Genomic DNA, 22,576 nt, shown 5'->3' with positions numbered 1-22,576 from the left:
TCCTAGTAGCCTGCAAAGATGTGGCGCTTTTAACTTTTCCTGGTTTGTGAGAGGCCTGGCTCTGGCCTGACCGTGCCAGGCGATGTGTAAAGTTGCGTGTTTAGTTTTGAGCTTGAAATGTGTTAAGTTGTGGTTCCTAGCTTTTAAGCAGAGCGTTTGGCAGAAGCAAAGTAGGCCTTGTTCTGAAACTGGAAATTTTGTCATCTTGGCCTGTTTAAAGAAAGATTTATTAAAGGCTCTGGCAGTGACGCCTATTTTCTCTTTAAAGGTGCACAGTTCCACACGACAGTGTTCAAGCATTGCCCCTGCCAATGTATAAAGGTCAGGATTCTGTTGTTGGGCATTGTTTGCACTTGTGGAAAATTTGGAGCGCTAAGCATGTGAAATTTGGTTGTCGCACGTGATTGTGGGTTCTCTGCTGCATTCAGAAGTGTATTATTTGGCTCAGGTTTTTATGGCAACACACTGTAGGGATTAAGCGTGTTGTGCTCTCCTCTGAATGTATTCTAGAACTCCTTTAAATTAGATTCACGGTGTTAATAGTATCAGATCATGCAAAAATTTTTTGTTTTATTTCTACGAACTTGTGTGAAATGCTTTTAGGTTGGCTTTTGGCAGTCACTTTGAAGTCATTTGCAAATACGTACCTGGATTACCTTAACTTTAAAGCTCAATGTTCAAAACACTGATTCTGCCTACTCGTATTCTTGTAACTTTTTTGCAGTTTGTTGTAATATTTTGAAAGCTGTGATTTCCAAGCTGTAGAATGTTACTGAGAGTTCAGGATGGCACTGGTCCGTTTCTCGACTATTCTCAATAACGACGCCGCTGCCATTTGCCCACCGGCTTGAGCCTGAGGCAACCGGCCTTCATTGCGATGGCTGACGCTGCGTAAAGTGTTCGTGCTTCCAATGCATCAGTGTCCATTGGGCCTGTGCCCAAATTGAACAAATCTAAGAAAGACAGGGGCACAGGTAGAAGACTGGACTGTGCACGGTTGCCACATGTGGAGTCTTTGTCAGCATGGAAAGCACGGCTTCTTTTTAATTAAAAGAGGCACTATTCCAGATTTTGGCGAAAGTCATTCCACTTTATTATCTGTACATAGTCTGCACAAAACACTATCACACACAGCAGCATCACTAATTCGCTTACAGGTTTCTTCTCCTTCAAGAGAATTCGTACCGGGCTCTCTATGACTTGCTTTGGCATAAAACTACTTTCAGTCAACTATTCTCTCTGCATTCTATCTTCATTGTTTCTGTGTTAATAGAGCTTTAACTCAGCACAGTGTCAGGACCAGGAAGAGTAACCTGCCGGGACGTGGTAGAGCGGAAGACGTGCTTCTTACACAGGGAGCTCCTAGCGGGGATGACGTAGACTTCGGACATCGGTCAGAGAACGAAGATCAGAAATGCTTCTTACATCATCCTGATGTATGTGTAGTGAAAGTGTCAAATGGTGGTTTTCGCGATGAGAGGGTGTAATTATATTTATAAAATTCTTACATCTATTATTCGAGAACGTGAAGCTCGTTTGAATAATAGGTCTCACATACACAGAATTACCCAGTCTGCAAGCATAAGGAATTCACAGTCCTAAATTGACACCCTACTTTGGCTTCATTATTAGATACTTTCGATGTGTGTGTGTTGCAGGGTAGATCTCCAGCCATGAGATATATGTGCTGCTTCAAGAGGATTCTTCGTTGTGTGTGCTAATTTTTGCAGAGCTCGTGTAGAATACCTGCATCGCATCCAGACGAAGGTCAGGCACGTGGGTACACCCAGGGTGCACAAGGCCTTTCAGAGTGAGTCGACGGAAGTTGTCTTGGATGCATAGAAAGAAACAAGGGAGTTAACGCACTGGGTGTCGAGCCAGCATTTCTGAGTGTAAGGTGTGTGTTCACGCGGTGCAGTTTCAGTCCAGCTTCGGATGCAAAGCAACATTCTTTTGCAGTTCGTATGTCAAATCGGTGCAGAGATTTTAGAACCAAGCAAACAAAAACTAACTACTATAAGAATTTTTCTATATTATTACCTCAATGCCTTTCTTTGTGCTGTTTTTTTTTGTCGCGTCGAAATGGGAAAAAATTTATATATTCTGTTCTCAATATGCTTGCTTGTCTCACTTTATTTCACAGAGCACGAGAAAAAGTTCATGATAGACTATGTCTGGCTTCCCTCTCCGTTTTCGAGTACTGAAAAATTAGATAAGATTTTTTTATTTTTTGGTTCCTGCAGTGTTTTGTGTAATTAGAGAGCTCGAAAACACTTGGGTTAGTATAACAGGTGCGCGAGGTAACCTGCTGCTTTAAATAAAGATGTGCATTAGGCGCTGGAACAATACCATCGTGCAGCACTCGCAGGGCGGGGTCATTTTGTTTCTTCATGCAATGTTTATGTCGTTGCACATGGGCAGGTATGGGTGATGTAGTGCATCCCGAGTATTCCTGTAGCATCTATTTCTGTGCAGTTGTAAAGAGTCTTAAAGAGTGAATAACTGACATTTGAGTGGAATGCTAATTTGTCGTACAATTTGCAGCTAAAACGTCATCTGCCACCTAGGCCCATTCCAAATTTCAGTAAAACGGCGTGTTGAGCGAGGTGGTACATACTGCTGGGAAACACCGCAGGAACAGGGACAAGAGAAAAGAAGACGACGGGACAGGCGCTGCCCGTCCCGTCGTCTTCTTTCCTCTTCTAGAGGCCCGTGTGTTGTGCGATGTCAGTGCACATTAAAGAACCCCAGGTGGTCGAAATTTCCGAAGCCCTTCACTACGGCGTCCCTCATAGCCTGAGTTGCTTCGGGACGTTAAACCCTAATAAACAAACATAAACAAACAACTTCTTTTCTCTTGTCCCTGTTCCTGCGCTCTTTCCCAGCAGCCCATTCCAAATGTTCTATTAATTTCTCTCTGAACAGCCTGGTTTTTGAACTGGCGAGGAAGGGCACCCAAATTCACCGGAGTTCACACCCGCTCGCAATTCTGCAGTTAAAGATGATTCTGAAGCAAAACTGGGAATTCCGTTTACCTCTGCTGATTTTTTAACACCTGGCAGACAAAGCAAATAAGGTACATTGTATGTTTAATTGAATGCGGCCATGTTTTGCTTTGCGCTTTCCTTACCTAAGGTGACGTGCGTGATTTTATGAGATCTAGGTAGCTATTTCAATGATGTTTCTTTCTTTTTTGTTGAAGAGACTTGGAAAAGATGCATGCTGCAGATTGGGCCACGTATGTCGATATGTTAGCTAGCGATAAGGATGCATGTCACACCCTTTCCTCAAAAGACCCCAGAAGCGAAGGCAAAAGTCCACTGAGTGGTTTACCCAACTAGTCCAACTGTGCACAGGAAAGAAAGGACGTTTTTGAATGCACATCTCCTAATTATCATTTTAGATGCAGTTCACGCATTCGGTGATGAGAGCATGGCCCCAGTTTCCGCCCTGTGATATTTCCGGCAGCTTGCTAAAGCATTTGGCATACAACTGTGGCGTTACATCATGACATGGTTGCGTGACAAGGACAGTCGCCAAAGGCACTTAGGGAGGTGCAGAGCAGATGAAAGAGGCTCCAGAAGCAAACTGGCAAGCAAAAAAGTGGAGATGTGACATAGCAGAGGAATTGGCTAGCATAAAGAAGGTTTACTTTGTTTTTCTGGTAAAATATTGAAGTAAATAGGTTTGTCGTGTTTCACATTAAACATTTCAAAATCTCATTTCTTGATGCATTGGACCCAGTATTATAAAAAGAAAGGGTACCAGGTTTTTATTCTTTCCCAGATTCATCTACAGAGAGCTCCAAAGCTACTCAACTAGAATGGTGCATGTCTATATGGTAGGTCCTATTTATGCACAGAAGTGGCTCCATGTAGGCACCTCAACTTATTTAAGTGACCTTTGAAAGATGGAACCTCTTTGTGGAGAACACCATGTTGAAAGCAGAATTCTATCGGCAAGGTTTTTTTTATTTTGAACCATGGTACTGAAACAGTGATTCACCACATGTTTTTCCGTTAACTGGTAAATTAACATTTTTTTCTTGTCATATTAAAATCACAAGCATGCCTAACCATAATAAGTGATAAATTACATATTGCCTTATCATTTGAAATGGAGACAATCAGTTAAGAGGATTACGTGAAGAGAAATATTTTCACCCTGAAAAATAAATCACTGCTCGAATGCAGTAGACCTGAAGAGGGCATTATTCACAATGGTAATTTTTCCAGTCGAACAGTTGGGTCCAAATAGGTTTTAAATGTGCAAAGCCATGGTTTGCAATGGTATGCGATATGAGAATGAAAGAGAGAGAAGCAAATGATTTTAATACAGGAAGATAAAAATGTTTTTAGCTTTGAGACCATAGCCTGCTAGTGCCAGCTCAGGGCTTAAGTTATCACCGTGTGGCTTGGAGTCAAATTATCTGTCTAGTGTAACCCGAAAACATTTAATGGTGTACTTAATTTTGGGTAGGTGTGTCCAGAGCTCAATATACGTGAGTAAAAGTTTTTTTTGGCTGCATAAATGCCTTGTTACAGCATCCTTTAATAAATATTCAAGGTAAGCACTACTTTCGTGCATAATATGATAATCTTTTGACATATCGAAATGGATTGCAGCTAGATGTGGCCCTCCATTTTCACTACATTTTTTAATGACAGAACTTTGGTGTGGGGTGAACTAATATTCGGAATTTCAAGTGCGTATGCAGTACGTGTGTAGCATGGTTGAAAATCATTTGTATGAATTTATATTTGAGAACTTCCATCTTTTCGTATTCCATATATATATTTCTTTCTCCATGTTTCCATCTAGAGTGCTGTCGTCGCGTGGGTGTCTTGTTGGTCATCTTCCTGTCGACAACACAGGAAGTACGCCAGGTGAGGTCGCAAGCTCATTTCCAGAGAAGCACCAGAAATGCCCATTCAATTTATTTCATCATGAAACTGCACAGGAAACACCAGCAAACAACTGTTGGGTCAATAGCGAAAGCATGCATTGGTACATACAGTATGCATGCATAAGTGCAGCAGCTTACAAAAGAGGATTGAACAATAGTGTAATCAGTTGGAATGACAGAAAACACACCACGTCAATGCAGGAATGATATAATTTTATTACAAAGCATTGGCTCCATGTAGGCATCTCAAGTTATTTAACTGACCTTTGAAAGATGGAACCTCTTTATGGAGGACACCACGTTGAAAGCAGGCTTCTATTGGCAAAGTTTTCCTTATTTTGAACCATGATACTGAAACAGTGATTGGCCATACGTGTTTTCGTTAACTGGTGAATTAACGACGGCTAACCATAATGAGTGATTATTACATATTGCCTTATCGTTTGAAATGGAGACAATCAGTTAAGAGGATTTTGTGAAGAGAAGTATTTTCATCCTGAAAACTAAATCACTGCTCGAATGCAATAGACCTGAAGAGGGCATTATTCACACCGCTAATTTTTCGAGTGAAACAGTTGTGTCCAAATAGGTTTTAAATGTGCAAGGCCATGGTTTGCAATGGTATGTGATATGAGAATGGAAGAGAGAGAAGCAAATGATTTTAATACAGGAAGATGAAAATGCTTTCAGCTTTGAAGCCATAGCCTGCTAGTGCCAGCTTAGGGCTTAAGCTATGAAACCCATGGAATGGGAGCTTGGACGGTCAGTCGAGGACATCTCCATTGAGACTGAGACCGCTATCTCCACACTCTCTAAGGGTGGGAGGAAGCATAAGGGGGAAAAGAGGTGACATTGGCGAAGATGCGTTCAATGAAGGCGGAGGTTTTAGGACTCTAACCATGCTTGCAGACATCATTTCATACAGTTTTTAGTGGTGGCCCCAATGATTATACATCGGGATTGGAAGGTATTTAGACGTGAGATATACAAGTATCTAAGCATACGCACAAATCGTGGGGTAACTGACTGTGACGCCGGCCAGAAAAATTAATGAAAATATTATGAGAAATGCCCTCTCAAGAATGAAAGGGTGCTCCCGGGTACAATACACGGTAATTGATTCGAGCATTCTTAAAACATGGAGTGGTTCTGGGCACGTCGTTGGCAGATGTTAGTAGCTAAGATCCGGCAGACATCCTGTGCTTGTTATTTAGCAGAGGGAAGTGCAAGTTTGCTCCAGGCGCCAGTTGCAGTACGAGTAGGGAAAGGAATAAGGGTTGGATAAGAATGGGGGGGGGGGGGAGGGGGTGGATTTTCGGAAGCATGCAAAGTGACCAGGATCACTTGGTGTGGAAAGCATCTGAGCCAGAGTGGGGACAACAGTGAGGTACAATTCATTTCAGGTGTCTAAACCTTGTTGTAGCTTCACTACTTGGGGGAGAAGAATCTAGCCCCTCGCTAAATTTTAAAAAGACAAAAGTTAGGAAACTCGGGGAGAGTGGACTTGGGACAGTTTAGAGCACACATCAGAAATATTCACTGCCACAAAAAAAAAGGCAGCCAAAATGACGTCGGAACTCCATAAGTTAATCCAAATAAATTTTGAAGTTCCAACACTTTGCAGATAAGCACTTCATTTGGGGCGCAAAAAATTGCCGCTTAAAGTCAGAATGACACCTTTTAAATGTGCTTATGGTTTCGGTTTTTGGCGCTGCAATAAGCACTTTTAGTGGTTTCTATGCAGAAATTACCCCTGGCTGCCCTGATTATGTCCCTTCTGTGATGCCGTATTTTCAGTCTCGTCGGGACCACAAGAAAGGCAGCGTTATTACAGACAGCAGCTCGAGCGTGAAAGGCTGAAATTGCAGTAAGTAAAGTATAAAATAACTAGTTTTTTTGTGCATGTCAAGTAACCCCTCCAGTCCATGTGGCTAGTGAAAAAAGCCAAACTTTGTCAAGCCAGAGCGCCAAGGGTAGCTTTCGAAATGCTAAGAACTGATATGGCTATTACTAGCGACCGGGTACAAATCTCTATTTGCAGCTAGGTGCCTAACTCTACAAGTAAAAAGTTAAAAATGCGTTAACCAGCTTACTACTGAAGACAGTTGACCAGTTTTCTTGGTTTGCCAACACTAGTAATACTGTGCCTCAAATGCCATTTTTTTTCTCCAAAAAGCCTTTTTTAATTTTTAATGTGTTCCCTGAAACACCTGGTACATTTCCTGTGTACGGTTACAAGCCAGTGAATAGTAAACGTATGGAAACTTTCCACTTCAATGAAATTGGCATTCTTTTTCATCTTAGTCTTTACTCAGCAACGTATTCAGACATGACTGCTCGACAATTACGGCAACTTATTAGAAATTCTAGCTTATAGGCTGCTGGATCTCTATACAGGCTGCACTGCTGGGAGGATCAGGCAACCAAACTGAAGTTTGGCGGCATGACTAAGGCTCTTCTGCTTTTTAAAACGAGCGACAGCTACATGGGCTCTCTCTCAGGGGTTCCATGAAGCAGCGCTAGTAGACAACTTGCCTATCTCTGCCATGTTTTCTGCGGACGATTGAAAGGGCACTCAGTGAGCGCATTTATTTCATGTGCTGCTATGCTGGGGTTCGTGCACCTTTTAGTCTGTTACTCGGAAGTTTATCCTTTGAGCTTTTGCATAGCAAGCATGCAGTTTATTTTATTATTTATTTTCAGTACACCCTGCAGCTCCGAAGCTTTATAGCAGGGGAGTGGGTACAACGTTAAAGTGATGAGCAGTTGAATAAAACCACATGAGAGAAAGAGCAAAGGGGGAGTGAGGGTTGACAAAGAAGCAATGTATACAGATAAATTAAACAAATAATATACAACCGAAGAAGCAGCAGTGCATTTGTTCAACTAATATTTGAAAGAACAGTTAAATCACCAATCATTGATTAGCCATAAAAATACATCACGATGAGCACTCGCAGCTCCAATTGGCAGCTTGTTCCGGTGAGAAATAGTTTGTATAGGATACCACATCGGCTGAAGAAGCAGCTATCGCACTAACAATATCCAAGAATAGCAAGGAAACGATTATGTCCGACTCACACGTAGCGGTACTTAGTTATATTAGGGGCCGCGTGGGCGTTCCATGTTGGAACATTTTCAAAACGTCCAATCCCCAGAATGTCCAGATGGTCTGGACACTAGGGTACCTCTCAACGACGGCCAATGGGGTGGCCAACACAGCTGCTCGAGCTGCCCTCCTCCAAGCGTCTGGCACGCAGCCTCTCTCTGACACCATTAACGATGCCTCACCCTTACTAAGCTACGCTGAAACTAAAGATTACGATAAGATTGTTACAAGGAAATATTTTCTAGCTCACAAAAGCCGTAGCAAATTTGAAGAACACATCATCCGGCGGCTGCAAACTGTCCAATCCCTACTTTATGAGCTAATGGTATCAAGACATACGCAATTCATTCTGCCCCTTCTGTGGAGCACCTGGCACACTATTTCACACAGTTTGGGAATGTCAAGAAAACCCAGACCTGGGCAACAATCTTGATCCAACATGTCGCTGTCCTCTCGACCAGAATTCATTAGGACTTGGGAAAGTATAGAGCACACTTCAAAAATATTCACTGCCGCGAAAAAAAAAAGGCAGCCAGAATGTCGTCAGAACTCCATAAGTTAATCCAAAGAAAATTTGAATTTCCAACATTTTGCACATAAGCACTTAATTTTTGGTGCAAAAAAATCACCGCTTAAGTCAGAATGGCACCTTTTAAATGTGCGTAAGGTTTCGCTTTTTGGCGCTGCAAAGAGCACTTTTTGTGGTTTCTATGCAGAAATCACCCCTGGCTGCCCTGGTTATGTCCCTTCTGTGACGCCGTATTTTCAAAGTCTCGTCGCGACCAAAAGAACGGCAGCGTTATTACAGCCGGCTCCTCGAGTGGGAAAGGCTGAAAATGCAGTAAGTAAAGTATAAAATGTAGTTTTTTTGTGCATGTCAAGGGATGACACATCGCATCGGCATATACTGAATCCGCTTGTCTCAAGGGTAAGGGAGGACGAATTCAGTGCTCCTTGACCGCTGCTAAAGTGAAGTATTGAGCTCCCACTCACAGACCGACACTCTACGAATAAAGGCTATAACTGGACAAGCTAAATTTGCATGATGGCCTTTTGTGGTTAGTAGCAGGTGCGAAGTCGCGTGGACAACCTCAGCACAAATGGGCTTAATAGTTAGTTTTCAAGTGAGTTAACCAGACATACAGTGTCAGAAAACACATGACACACATGAAACTAACTATTAAACCCATTTGTCCACACGGAAAAAAACTGAAAACTGCTTCCAGCATTGCATTCCTCACACATTGTAGTACCTACCCACATATTAAAATTAAATTTCTGGTGGCCCATTTTTTTCTATTGTTTGAGCAGACAATGGCATGATATATATTAATATCGCAGGAAATAATTGGCCTAGAAATAAACACATTGCATATTTGAAATCAGCAGAAAAAACTGAATAAGTCTGTGCAGTTTCATTGCATTCTACCTGTAATTAAAAGAAATGTTTCAAGACCCATGTCCCCACTTAATGTGCACTGACATCGCACAGGACATGGCCCTGCAGATTTTCGCCTCTATCGAAATTCGACCGTCGCGGCCGGGATCGAACCCGCATGTTTCATGTCAGCAGCTGAGCGCCGTAACCACTGAGCCACTGCGGTGGTTCAAAAGTTGTTTTTAGGGGTAAAGTATGGCTTTTGCGGCCTAGTGTCACCATTGTTGGCGGGCACCGGAAAGCTGATGTATTGTCTTGGGTAGTGTGCTGGGTAACCAATTTGCACGTGTGTTTGAATGCACACGTGCACATGCACGTGTGTTCGAATAGTGTTCTAATTGCTTTTTTATTCTCTTACTGCTTTTTCTCGTCTTTAATACCGTCTTGGTTTTTGTGTTCTTATGTTTTGGCAGCGTGGGACGCTGAAAGCACGGCGGCATGGGGAACGATTGGGAAAAAATTAGTACTTTTTGTAGTTCGTTTTGCAGTAATTTCCCATATTTTAAAACTGCGGTCTGCCTTGTTAGAAATATAGTGGGGTGCTTAGAGGTACTTTCCCTTATCAGTGCCTATCCTGGCGGTGTATATTGAGTGCAAAACTTTGAGCCTTTGCTTCTGGAGCCTTATCTGTTGTGGTTCCAGTTCATTGTGGTTCTATATGTTGGTTATGCTGACATGTCTGGAATACATACCGCGTCACCATGAGAGGTGGCTCACTCACATTCATGACCACTCACACTCACAACCACTCACACATACTCACACTCATGACCACTCGCACTCACAACCACTCACTCACACTCGCACTCAAGTCCGCTCACACTCACAACCACTCACTCACACATGCACTCATGTCCTCTCACACTCGCAACCACTCACTCACACTTGCACGCTTCTCTACTCATACAACCACTCACTCACACTCATGACCACTCACACTCACTTATACTCATGTCCACTCACACTCACAACCACTCACTCATAGTCATGACCACTTGCTCTCACAATGACTCACTGGTGCTCACAACCATTCAACCACCCTCATGTCCACTCACTCTCACTCTCATTCACGTTCGCTCACTCTCATTCACGTTCAATAACTGTTTGTTTGTTTGCTGACGACGGAGCGGATGAGAGATTTATTGTCGTGGCCGACTGGCCTCGTGGCTCCCCTAGCATAGCCTGAGACGCATAGATGTGGTAGTGAGCCGCCCAGGCTTTGTCGGGCTATTTGGCCAATTTTCACAGTTTTGATGCTCGAGGAAAGTAGTCACTCATCACGCATATTCCATGCACCGAATTCTACACACGTGTGCTCCCGCACTGGCTGCCGAGATCATGAGTGCCTGTATAGCGTCGGCAGCTAAGATGCTTAGACAAGTTTTTGAATAGCATCCATAGGCGTGCGCAGGGTTCTTCATGAGAATGAGCCAGACATCAGTGAGGGTAGATTTGCTGAAATCGGTGCGTGCAAACAGCAGTTAATCTCCTTACTGTACAGAAAACACGAAAAATAAACAAAATCGCATTTCACAAGCCCATTTCGATTTCACTCGCCCAGTGCCAAAGATTAGGTGCCACAAATGCGAACCATGCGCTGCACACATGCAGCACAAGCTTGCACGCAGTGTTGACTTGCCAAGGCAGCCCCAGCCACTCAGATTGCCGGTGACGGAGTTCTGCTTACATGACGATTACAGGAGCCCTTTCATGACCACAAAAAAAAAAGACGATTTTTTTTTGGACTCCGGGTAAAGCGTGCTGGAGCTTACTTTTCAATTCTTTCCTGTTCTACGAGCACAGTCTAGTGTCGAACGTGCCGGCACCCTTCGACCTGTTTATGAAAAGCTCCTGGCCGCCCGTCCGCCCACCGCCCTCAGTTTTCTGTTCTCTTCTGGTCACATTTTTGGCTGTGGCGTCGGACGTTTTGTTCTTCGGTGCCTTCTCGGTATTGGCAATTTGAACAGCAGCACTCGCTTTCACGATAATTTTAAGCAAAACGAAAACTGTTGCCTTAGCTTGATTCGTATTAACTATCAGTTGCATCTACTCCTTTTCTTTTGTTGTTTCTTTCTCGAGTGAAACGGTGACAATGCTCAGAGACATTCTATTTTATATCCCTTTCCCGAGTACATAAAAATTAAGTTCGAACTGTACGTCCGACTAATCAAAAAGGGTGCGGCCAATTTGGTTGCCACCTCATATCCACTGCCAAAAATTGCTTCAATATTTCATCACAGTTGAGTTTCCCTCTCAGTCTTGTAGGGTCCCGATTCATGCCCACCAAAGAGAGCGAGCACCCTCTGACCACCCCGAACATCAGGAAGGATCCCGACTCATGGTATGTCCGCACAGATCACGTTGAAGCTCGTGTTAAGGCACTCGCGGCAGAATCGAAAACTCTCGCGAAGTGTTCTTATCGTTTCGGACCTCGACTTTGGCGCTTTGTGTATCGCCGGTAGCATAAGGGTTATCACTGTGTTTGGTAGGCAAGATTGCGCCAGAGCACTTTTGGAAAATCATAGCTGTTTGGTAGCTGTTTGAGATGACAGGCACTTTTCCATGCCTGTCTTCGATTTCTGTTTTAGTTTTAAAACATTTTTGCGCTCAGTGAAATGTTCAGGAATATCTGCGTATAGTAAAAACAGGAGATAACGTAGTCTGGACGAATAATTACTTGCTGCGTTGTGACTAACCTTCTAAATAAAACAAGCCGCACCCTTCTTCACGGTGTGTTTACAATGATTAGGCGCTAAACCCTAAATGAACTCCACTACAACTTTACTAGAGGCCCGTGTACTGTGCGATGTCAGTGCACGTTAAAGAACCCCAGGTGGTCGAAATTTCCGGAGCCCTTCACTACGGCGTCTCTCATAGCCTGAGTCATTTTGCGACGTTAAACCCCATCAACCAACCACAACTTTACTAAGGGCACATTTCCCGGTTATGCGGTGGTGACTTGGGTGCAATAGCGCGTCACAATGATTGGTCAGCATGCCGTGTTGTCACGCACAATGTCTCTGCAACTTGCCAGGGCAACGCGCCGCACTGTGGGTGGGAACCCAGTGGCATTGCGAGTGAGAACACGTTGACGAGACTAAGGCACGTACACTCCGAGAAATGCCAGTAAGGAAAGCCAGTATTGCATTCATCGCAAATAGCTGTTGCTCGAGTTATGCTGTTGTAACCATCCTGTGAGATTTTTTTTTACTATTACTGCTAGCATCCTTTTTATTCCTTTTCAGCCTCCTTGCTTGGGAAAAGACTTGCGTTTCCTGCCGGAAAAGAAAGAACAGCCTGGGGGGCGCACGGCTACGTCAGAACCCCTGGAAGCCCCAACATGCAAGCAGGTCACGTTGTCCGTGTCGCCGTCACTCGTCCAGGTAGGCCTTAGTCCAGTAGTAATTGGTCCATAGACTTAGTTCCCACTATAGTGCTAAACCGCCCCTAAACTGCAACCACTACTTACATTAATGCAGCTGAATCTCGTTAATGCAAACTCGCTTATTTTGAACTGCCGGTTTACGCGAACAAATGCATGGGCTTCATCAAAACATTCGAACTGTGAACAAATTATGGCCCTCTTGGAGTTCGGTAATGTTGCAAAAAACAACTGATAAGCAGCGTGGTGTTGTTTTAGCCGATAGCTGCAGCTTTGCTGGAGGTGAAATGGAAGTTGATACTTGGCGAGTTGATTTCTTTAGCTCGAAAATTTTTAGTAGTTTACGAAACTTTTTAGTAGTTTACCAAAACAGACCTTAGTCGCTTATGAGCCATAAAATGAACTCAACACTAATCTAGCCTTGTAATGCGTCTTCCGTACCCGTTTGAGGTATTTAATTGGATCCCTCTGCCTCAACTTGGTTAATATTTCAGTGCGATGTCAGTGCACGTTAAACCTCCAGGTGGTCGAAATTTCCAGTCCCTTCACTACGGCACCCCTCACAACCTGAGCTGCTTTGGGACGTTCAGCCCCATAAACCAACAAAGAATCCTTTGGCTAAGAATCTCTTAACGATTTTCGGGGAGCAGACTGTCACATGCATTGAGAAGGCGCATGTTCGGATCTGGCTTGCTTTCCAATGCCTTGATGTTACACCCGGTTTTACTGTCGCAAGCTTAGTCTGCATTTCTTCCCCACACCAGTCTTCTTAACCATCATAGATTGGCACTCAGACTTATCCACCTTATGACGCGCAGGATTTTATATAAGGCTTAGTTCTGTGTATTGCGAAATTTTGCGCGAGGGACCAAGTGACAGCTTCAAGTGGCGAGCACTGGCGGCGCTCCAAGTGTTGCTTGCCTCATTGCCCGGTTCTGCCCTTCCGAGAAATTTCGCTCATCCCCCGGCAGTGCCCAGTGGGTTAGCCACTCGCATCCCCGCAGAGCGAACACGCATCCGGTTTGTCACGTCGCGTAGCTGAAATCTGCCCTACAATTTTTGAAGAGTTGAAAACTTAAGCATGACCTATATGAATCTACATGTGCGATGAGGTTTTGTTTTGAGCTCTAAGCCACTCGTAAATGACATACTTGTAGGCTCTGGCGCGCTATTCGAGCAGTGTACACAGGTGTGTAGACGACTGTACGCCCGGCATTACCGCGACCGTCTCGTGGAACGTGATCAAAGGTGAGGGTGGAAGCTGTACGAGTACCTTCTCGTGCTACTGCTCGCCGCATCTTCAGAGTTTACAGCGTCACCTATAGGAGACAACGCGTAATGGAGCTGATCACAGGCGCAGACGGCGTAACTCTAGGTAACGCCACATCCAGGTGGACAAAGAAAGTCCCTACCCATGCCTCTTGCCTCCGGAGGTGCCATCGTGCCATCCCAAGAAATTCTAGCACCGTGCCCAATACAGTTCTCGCTGACCCGTGGGCGTGAAGTGGCGCTGTCGGTACTAATGCTGCGAAAGATTGCTATTTTGATTAGAGATTTCAGATTAATTCATAATTAATCAAGCAAGTACCCACACTAAACGCATTGTAAACAAAATTTGGAGCCAAATTTAACCTCAGTGCGAAATTTGAGCCCGAATAAACGAGCTGTTTAGCCAAAAGAAGACTGTTCGGTTTTGTCTTATCGATGCGGCACTCACTAGATCAAGAGAGGGCCATCGACGGGCATTGGAGCGCCCGGTAAGTCATAGTTGTTTTTATTTCATTTAGGACCATTCAATGCTAACTCTATCTTCAGATGGAGATCTGCGGAATCTCTGAGTGGATTTTCAATCATAGTGTGGAAATATTTAGTTGGTCTGTAAATGATCACATTATGTTCGAGTTTCGAAGCGATATTGTAGTCGTTTATATTAGCACGACAGAGGCATGAAATTCTCTGACCAGCGTTTCCGCGTTCGTGAAATTGTGTTTATCATATCAGGTTGACAAGAGGCTGGATTCGTGTTAGTTATTTTAAACAGATTCTCATATCAGTCTTTTAAAAGAGTGAAATAAAGCTCCTAAACGTGACAACTGGCTTGTCTTTCTGCAGGAAGTGGATACCATTCCACTATCATAAAATTACTCTTCTTAGCTCAAGAACATATTAATATGGCAAAACACCAATATCTTGTGCTTGTGGCTGGACACATGAGCGGTGCGCGGTCACAGAGGGACGGCCTTTATTAGTTGAAGGTTTAGAGGCTGTATTTGCTGCGTGTAAATACAGCTTATTTAAAGAAGAATTGACTACAGGACAGCATCGAATCGCTGTTTTTCCTCGCCAGCAAACGGTTATATTCGCCTTCTTCATAGATCCTTGCCTGTTGGGGGGCTCGCGATGTAAAGATAGGCAGTCGGTGAGCTGTCGACAACAAAGGACGAACTGCAGGTCACCTAAAAGTGAAACTTGCCATCTGTTGCGGTGGCACTGTTTAAGAGTTTCATGTAGCACGCTTGTAGATAAAAACAAGTTATCATCCTCTGCGGCATTGCAGTCACTGCATTTCTAATGCACCATGCTTCAAGGAGGGCGCCAGAAGTCTAGAGGAACACGATAAATCCTCCCCTCCACTGCGGTGATAAAGGCATGACAGCAGAGAAAAAATAGGATTAGAGAAAAGTTGGACATAAAAGTGAAATTAATAGCGTAGTTCTTATCTCCAAAATCATGTAGATGATACCGGCAGACCAAATGGCTTGCTTCAAAGCGAATATGAAGCAATAGGACACACATCCTGTGTCACAGGTTGTTAGAACGTAGCGTTTTGCATGAATTGGAACTGCTGCAAACTTTGAAGTGCTCTAGTACAAAAGGCTCTTAACTCTGCGTTTAGAGCGCGGAAGTGTAAGCATCTTATGGTGCGAAAAAATCAACTGAATACAAAACAACCTGTGTATTTGCTGAAAGATGTTGCAGTCAGTTTCGATGACATTGCATGTACTGTGTGACACGCTTTGCTTGTGGCGCGATCCCTTAATGAGGAACATCGACAATAATTACGGATGCACCATGCAGCTCCAGACCAGCTCAAGACGGTGTAAAAATCAACGCCACTTTCAGCCCGGTGGTTCCGGTGGCTCTGGTGGCAGGTGAGTCCAGCGGGCCCCACCGATGCCGGGGCGGACTTGGCGAGAATTACCGCGAATTTCGCATATCACCTTGATCTGACTTCTTGGAACACGATGCGATACCAGTGTTCTAGATATAGAACTTTTGAATACTCTTCTGTGCACATATCTGTGGGAAGTCCTAGGCGGGCTGAATTTTAGTTTACCTAGGTGGTATGCAGTTTGAGTGATTCCTCCCGAACATGTAACTCCGTCGGTTGCAGATTTCATCTCTTGGGTTTTTCGTTTCACAGCAGAGCAGAGAGAGAGAGCAAGGATTAGACATATGGCATGCGACCTGACTCTACCTCATAGTTTTTAAAATTTTTATGGCCACACCCGTGGCATGTGGAGGTTCCCAGGATAGGGGTCTAACAGGAGCTGCAGCTTCTGGCCTACCCCACAGCCATAGCCACACAGATCCGAGGCGCATCTGTGACCTACACCACAGCTCACAGCCACCCTGGAGCATCTAATTAGGATGTGTTAGTTTGCAACACAAAAACAAACCACTGAACCTTAGCTCTGGTTGGTGCTTGATGGCCTCAATTGCTTATACACTCTAATACCTAACACAACACAATGAAATTGCGGTGCACTGCTTTCGTGATAAACGTAGTGTGCTTGCTACACCGTTCATTGCTTTGCTGAATCTATTGTGTATCGTCCAGTTCTGTTCTCATACATTATTTTTACGTCTTTCAGGTCAACGGCCGAGACTGAAGCGCATTGAAGCCCCAGCCACAAACACATCGCTGGCTTTCATGGCTACTTTGACGACAGGTAGGTATTCTTGCTTTTATGCCTTCGTTCACTTTGCAACTGTGTAGCATCTATATTTGGGACTGTGAACTACTGCAGTATGTGTAACCAAGCTTCAGTGTGGAGCTGGTTTGCAGATTCTTTTTTAGTCAAATCTAAGGGGTCACCAATCAGGAATGAAAACAAACTTTTTTGCACAAGCATTAAGAAACTTACAGTTAGAACAAGATATCTACTGTGTTTACTCGCGTAATGATCACGCTCCTGAATTTTGTTCGCAAAATTAAATTTTTTATTCCCCACAATGATCGCACCCCGAACTTGCCGCTGCAATTTATGTGCCAAGTCTAGCCGACGATCGTACTTAACAGATGCCATGTGCAGACGTTCTTAAGCGGCGGACGTAGCACGTCCTGACTTATCGCTGATGTGATGAGCACCGGACACGTAATTCGGAGGACGTGGGTTCGGATCCCACCGGCGGCACGTGGTTGTTTTTAGAGCGCAGCTCTTTGGCGTCCGTTCCTGGGTTTCGCGTCGGCGTCGTCGTCGGCGTTGTCGTCGGCCTCGTAACCAGCTCCGCCCCCCTTTCATCCGCAGCTGGGGTTGACTCACTATCGGCGTCAGCGGCATCAGTCAGTCGCTGCTATCTCTTCCCTCCTCCCTTTATCGTGTTGTCCGCTTGCTGCACGCGCTTCTGCCCCCATCGTTTGCCGCTGGGTGTACACGCCGCCCCCCTCCCCCCTCTTCCTGCGAGTCTCCGGTTGTCAAAGCGCCGGCTCGAACTTAATTCCTTTCTTCGCTCCTCCTCCAATGCAACCCCTGTGCGGTGGCAATCAGAGAGCCAGATTGGTGGCGGTGGATCTGTATATGTGCACCGCCCGAGCCGAAATTGCCGTTGCCGTTCGCCACTGTGAAATTATCTGCCAGTTCTTTCTGAGCCATGAGCGAGACGACCGATGGAAGTCCTCCGTCTGCTAAAAAAAAAATTCTGTGATAGCGCATACATGTGTTGCTCGATTTCTTTGCCTCAATCTATCGAAAAGGTGAAACAGCTTATTTGCTGCGCTCAAATTTCGCATTAGGAAGTAACGTAATCGTCGGTAATTTTTTTGTTCCTCCGCAGCCACAGGAGTCTTCGGGACGGAATGGTGAAAGCGGCATGGCTTCTAGGGGAGAATATGAAGCTGGATCCACCCATGCGTCAACTTCAAAAACCTGCGGTCCCAGGCATCTGGAGTCGGTCAAACGCCGTTTTTTTTTCTTCTGCTTTTCTAATCAATTGGCTTTAAGTGATAACATATTCAGTAATATTCTAAATCGAAAACAACAGCACTAAATAAATAAATTAATTAAAAAAAAAACCTGTGTCCCTTGGTTTCTGTGGCAGTTGGCTTCACTCATATTTATAACGAGCCCCTCATCCCCGTTCCCTTCTTTGCTTACCCCTGCTATACTTTTATAAGTGGCGCAAAGTGTACCAGCGTTCTATGTGGCCACTCCGCTTTCTCATCGGCTAAGATGTGCGGCATGGCATAGCCAGTCTCCTTTGCACTTCAAGCTCACGGAGAAAGAGCTTGCGAAAGAGTGAGCGTGAAGGCGTGGCTTGCATGAAGCAAATAAGACAGTCTTATTTCCAGTCTTATCTTCGGTGTAAACCCTCTTTCAGTTATGAGAAAAGGACAGGCGCATAGCTAGTTCACTTTGTCGGTGGACGCCTCAAGAGCTCGAAGTCGGCACTGACAAAATGAACTAGCCATGCACCTTTCCTTTTCTCAAAACTGAGAGGTGCAGGCCGGCCCAGGCTTCGGACTGCCATCGGCGAAATCCATGTTTTCGGCTAGAAGTGCTACGCGCAAAAGATAAAAATTCTTTACTGCATTGCTCACAATGTACTATCGGGGACAAAAGTGGTATGCTCCAGGCGGCGGGAGCCGGAACAGTGGAAAACTGCGGCATTTTGGCGAGCTAAAGCCCGAAACATTGAAACGAGCCAAGCGACATGCCTGCTGATAATAAAGGTCACGCATTGGCTGTCTCGATCCCAGATGCCACCTGTAGATGGTGTTGCAATGCAGTTTTTCGTTGCTACGGCTCCCGCCGCATGGAGTATACCGCTTTTGTCCCCGATAGTACATAGCCTGTGCTCACTATATCATATGCAAGTGGTTGCGTGGAGCCAGTTTGGACATTTAGTACTGTATCGAGTGCGCTGCTCGGCAGCTATACACAGAACTTTGCAGGAGCGCCCCACTCGCATTGCTTCGTGACATCAGCTTGTACCACCTGATGCGTGTTGTAAGTCGTACTGAGTGCGATAGTACTTCTGCTGCGTAAAGTGAGCCGCTTGAACAGGTATCCATTGTTTGCAAAATAGCACCCGATTTTTTGCGTGGGCTCTTGAGACAAGCGGCCTGCATTGCACACGTTGCTCTCATGCAAAACAGCGATGTCCGGGTGACGTGCTTTGCCTTGTATTGCATGCATTCATAGGTGGCACAAAATACATCTGGCCACTCTTTGGCACCTTTGCCATACAAGGAGTCTTGTTGCTGCAGAAGTTGCCTCTTCCTTGGAGCAGAGACTTGCGTTCCCTTGGTCACTGCCGATCGATTCTCAGAGCTCCATTTGGGATGCAGCTGAGTCCACCAGCCGTAGTGTGGTAGCAGGTGGCTCTTTGACGCCCGGCCGCCATCCGACCGTGAGGGAAGCCATCAAGGAGGAGGCCTGGTAGGCCGGATTATTCTCTTTGGGTGTGATAGAGATCATGTTTTGGGTGCAATCTGCAATCCAGTGAACTGATTGATGTGGTTAACTGAAGGTGTGATAGAGATCATGTTTTGGGTGCAATCTGCAATCCAGTGAACTGATTGATGTGGGAAACTGAATATATGACTAGCACTTGACGTTTAAACTCATGTTAAGGGGGGGGCTACCTTCGAACACCAACGTTTTTGTTTCTTGAGATAACTGAATGAAATTTTCAGGGTACACTCATGGCATAGACATATGAATAACTACAAAGTTTCATGGAGCTACATACACTGGTACTCAAGTTACAGGAGTATATCAGAATGGTTCACATAGGTTCCTTATGATATGCCTGGAGAACTTGCAAAATGTGTTAGCACTGTCAAATTCATTATGAAGGTTCCTGAATAGGTACCACAGGGCAAGACAGAGCCCTTTTTTTAATTTCCTTGCTGAAAAGTTTTAGCACATCATTGAATTTAGTGTTACTAATTAGACTTGCATTAGCCTAATTTTGATTGCTTATAATAAATTCCAGACTCAATAACTTGAAAAAGTGGGCCTGTCTTGCCCTCAGAAATTTATTCAGGCACACAATAAAAAAAACCTGGTGGGAATCTGATTAGCGGTTCCAGAGATACTTCTTGCATAAGCAGCCACACCAGGAAAAATATTCATTTTGAGAAAACGGCCCTTGAAGTTTTGACACAACATTTCTGGGTCTAAAATGTCCCCGCAGAATAGTTTGCGGTGTCTTTGCAGGCTTTCTTTCTCTGCCGCCTCTCAGTCTTCGCTTGACCTCGCTTCTCAGCCTTTCCCATGCGCAGGGCATCTTTTTCCACGGCTCGATGGATGGCTAGGTGGCCAGGTGTGAGCCCCGCAGACAGAGAAATTTCTTTGGTGGCCCTTTGGTTTCCAGCATTGTACCGCATCACTGCATCATTCAGTGCTGTCTCCACTGCAATCAGGGATGCATGCTGCTCCTTGGGCATCAGTGACCACAGAACAGAATGAAATGATTCCGATGCATTTTGAGTCTTCGCTCCCAGGCACCGCTGAAGAAGGGAAGGCTCGGAGAGGCGCTGATAAACAGGCAGCATAGCCTCAGCGACATAGCCTGGCAGATTGTACCTGTGCCTTGGTTGTGGTAAGCCATTTGCCTCAGCAGCCTTGTGGCGGCACCATGAGCCAGCGCCCTCTGGGCATAGGTCGTGGTGAGGCTCCGCATCGGTGGATGTGATGTGATGGTAGGACGCCATCACTGCACGCTGCATTGCTGCCGCGTCATTCGAGTTGTTTCGCAAAGCCCAGCCATAGTAATCCGTCAGCTTGTCGATAAGAGCCTTTGTCAGCCTTCCTTTCCCTCCCAACGCCTTATCACTCTTTTGCACTAGGTTGCGCAGTGCAGCCCCCATCCTTTTCTGCACATGATTGAGGCATTCTTCTTTGACAACTGGGACCAGCCCATAAACATTCTCCTTCACAAGGGCAGAGTAGGTGGCACTGTCTCCATCGGACACAATCGTTGTATAACGGAGGTTGTGCTTTGTCAGTGAACGGGCGAAAAGAATCGAGGCTGCCTCGACCTCCATCCTTCCAGACTTCGCATCGGTGTTTTTTTGGCAGATGTGCTGCTCACGCCAGCTTGAGTACTCGGAGTCTTCAGGTTTGGGTCCTGTTTGACACCCGAGGCACTGGTTTGAGAGGACAACTGCATCCAAGATGAGGCCAGTGTGATACTCTATCACTGCCCCAACTCCAATGTGGGATGTGTGTCCGCGCTTGTGCCAGGTGCCATCATAGACCACAGTAATGTCTCTGGTAAATCCTGGGTCCATTCCCTGGTAAACCTTTTTCACAGCAGCTGCTGATTCTGAATAGAAACTCTCCATGCGTTGAGTCTCTGGGCCCCTGAATGTCTTCTTCAGATGTTCCTGGTATGTCTTGTGATGAAGTCCTCTGTGAGATACATTCATAGCAGCCCAAAAGTCATTTACAGCTGTCTGCCCCTTTCCAATTTGCTTCATAGCCATAATGGCTCGGATGTTCACCTCAAAAGCGTTTCCTGCGTTCTGGCGTGGTGAACTCCAAGAATTAGCAATAATCCCACAATGTGGGCATACCAACTCAAGCTTTGTAGCCAGTCCGAACTGGGTACCTTGTTGAATTGCCAGTCCAGTTGAAAGGCAGCGCTCGCACAAGGTTTTGGAGAGCAGGTGGCCGAACACACACATTTTCACAAGGCAAAAAACCTCATCTTCGGTAGTAGCAGTGGCAGGTGCGGCATCGGGCGACATCGCTTGAAATTTTCGTAGCGTCGCGGGCGTGGCACCGAGTTTGTTTTTCACAGCATTACGTTGTGCCTCCGCCGCCTCTATCTCCTCCGGCGTCAGAAAGTGCGTTTTCACGTGCACGGTCGACGATGCGTCATTGCTCACGGCGACAGACGCGAGAGAGGGTGCCGCGATCGCCGAGGTTGATGCGGTCGGGACAGCAGGCACACTTGAAACGCCGTCTCCTTGCATTGCTGACTCGGAAGGTACGGCGCTGGAAGTGGCAACGCAGACTTCTTCTAGCGGTGTAGCAGAGGCAGCACTGCAGGAAGCGTCTCCGCAATCGCCGGCAACGCGCTTTGCCAACTTCGCCATGCGGACGGCATTCATAGAAAGAAGAAAGAGAGAAAGTGGTGCTGTAGTGGAGGTCTCCGGAATAATTTCGACCACCTGGAGATCCACAGAATAATTTCGACCACCTGGAGTGGTGGCTCAGTGGTTCCGGCGCTCGGCTGCTGACCCGGCAGACGCGGGTTCGATCCCGGCCGCGGCGGCTGAATTTCGATGAAGGCGAAATTCTAGAGACCCGTGTGCTGTGCGATGTCACTGCACATTAAAGAACCCCAGGTGGTCTAAATTTCCGGAGCCCTTCACTACGGCGTCTCTCATAGCCTCAGTCGCTTTGGGACGTTAAACCCCAATAAACCAAACCAACCCAATGATTATATATCAGAATTGGAAGGTATTTAGACGTGAGATATACAAGTATCTAAGCGTACGCACAC

The 22,576-nt window shown here is 45.5% G+C and overlaps 3 protein-coding genes across 21 annotated transcripts in view; 2 read left to right on the top strand and 1 right to left on the bottom strand.

Moving 5' to 3' along the window:
- The window catches only part of LOC149357439 (uncharacterized), a 478,435-nt gene that overhangs the window by 105,595 nt on the left and 350,264 nt on the right, over nucleotides 1-22,576 (top strand). The window lies entirely within an intron of this gene.
- Nucleotides 4,793-18,145, top strand: LOC149357446 (uncharacterized). Of its 3 annotated transcripts, none has more exons than XM_089584675.1 (7): nucleotides 4,793-4,886; nucleotides 6,704-6,773; nucleotides 11,711-11,794; nucleotides 12,699-12,836; nucleotides 15,914-15,987; nucleotides 16,711-16,788; nucleotides 17,894-18,145. In XM_089584675.1, exons 1-7 carry the CDS (start codon nucleotides 4,808-4,810, stop codon nucleotides 17,920-17,922), a joined length of 552 nt encoding a protein of 183 aa, XP_089440801.1. In that variant the 5' UTR covers nucleotides 4,793-4,807; the 3' UTR covers nucleotides 17,923-18,145. The 3 variants fall into 3 exon arrangements, with proteins under 3 accessions (XP_089440801.1, XP_089440803.1, XP_089440802.1); XM_089584676.1 differs by lacking the exon at nucleotides 4,793-4,886 and adding an exon at nucleotides 8,732-8,856 and having other exon boundaries at nucleotides 6,713-6,773; XM_089584677.1 differs by lacking the exons at nucleotides 4,793-4,886; nucleotides 11,711-11,794 and adding an exon at nucleotides 8,732-8,856 and having other exon boundaries at nucleotides 6,710-6,773.
- LOC149357445 (uncharacterized) lies at nucleotides 20,241-22,204 on the bottom strand. The gene has a single exon (XM_089577923.1). The coding sequence runs from the start codon at nucleotides 22,179-22,181 to the stop codon at nucleotides 20,241-20,243; it is 1,941 nt and encodes a 646-aa protein (XP_089434049.1). The 5' UTR covers nucleotides 22,182-22,204.

Source organism: Amblyomma mixtum, chromosome 3 (genome assembly GCF_055824585.1).
Source record: "Amblyomma mixtum isolate Tamu chromosome 3, ASM5582458v1, whole genome shotgun sequence".
In the NCBI taxonomy this organism is placed as follows: Eukaryota; Metazoa; Arthropoda; class Arachnida; order Ixodida; family Ixodidae; genus Amblyomma; species Amblyomma mixtum.
Note: the sequence above shows the minus strand (reverse complement) of the source record. Positions and strands in the feature narration are given on the sequence as shown.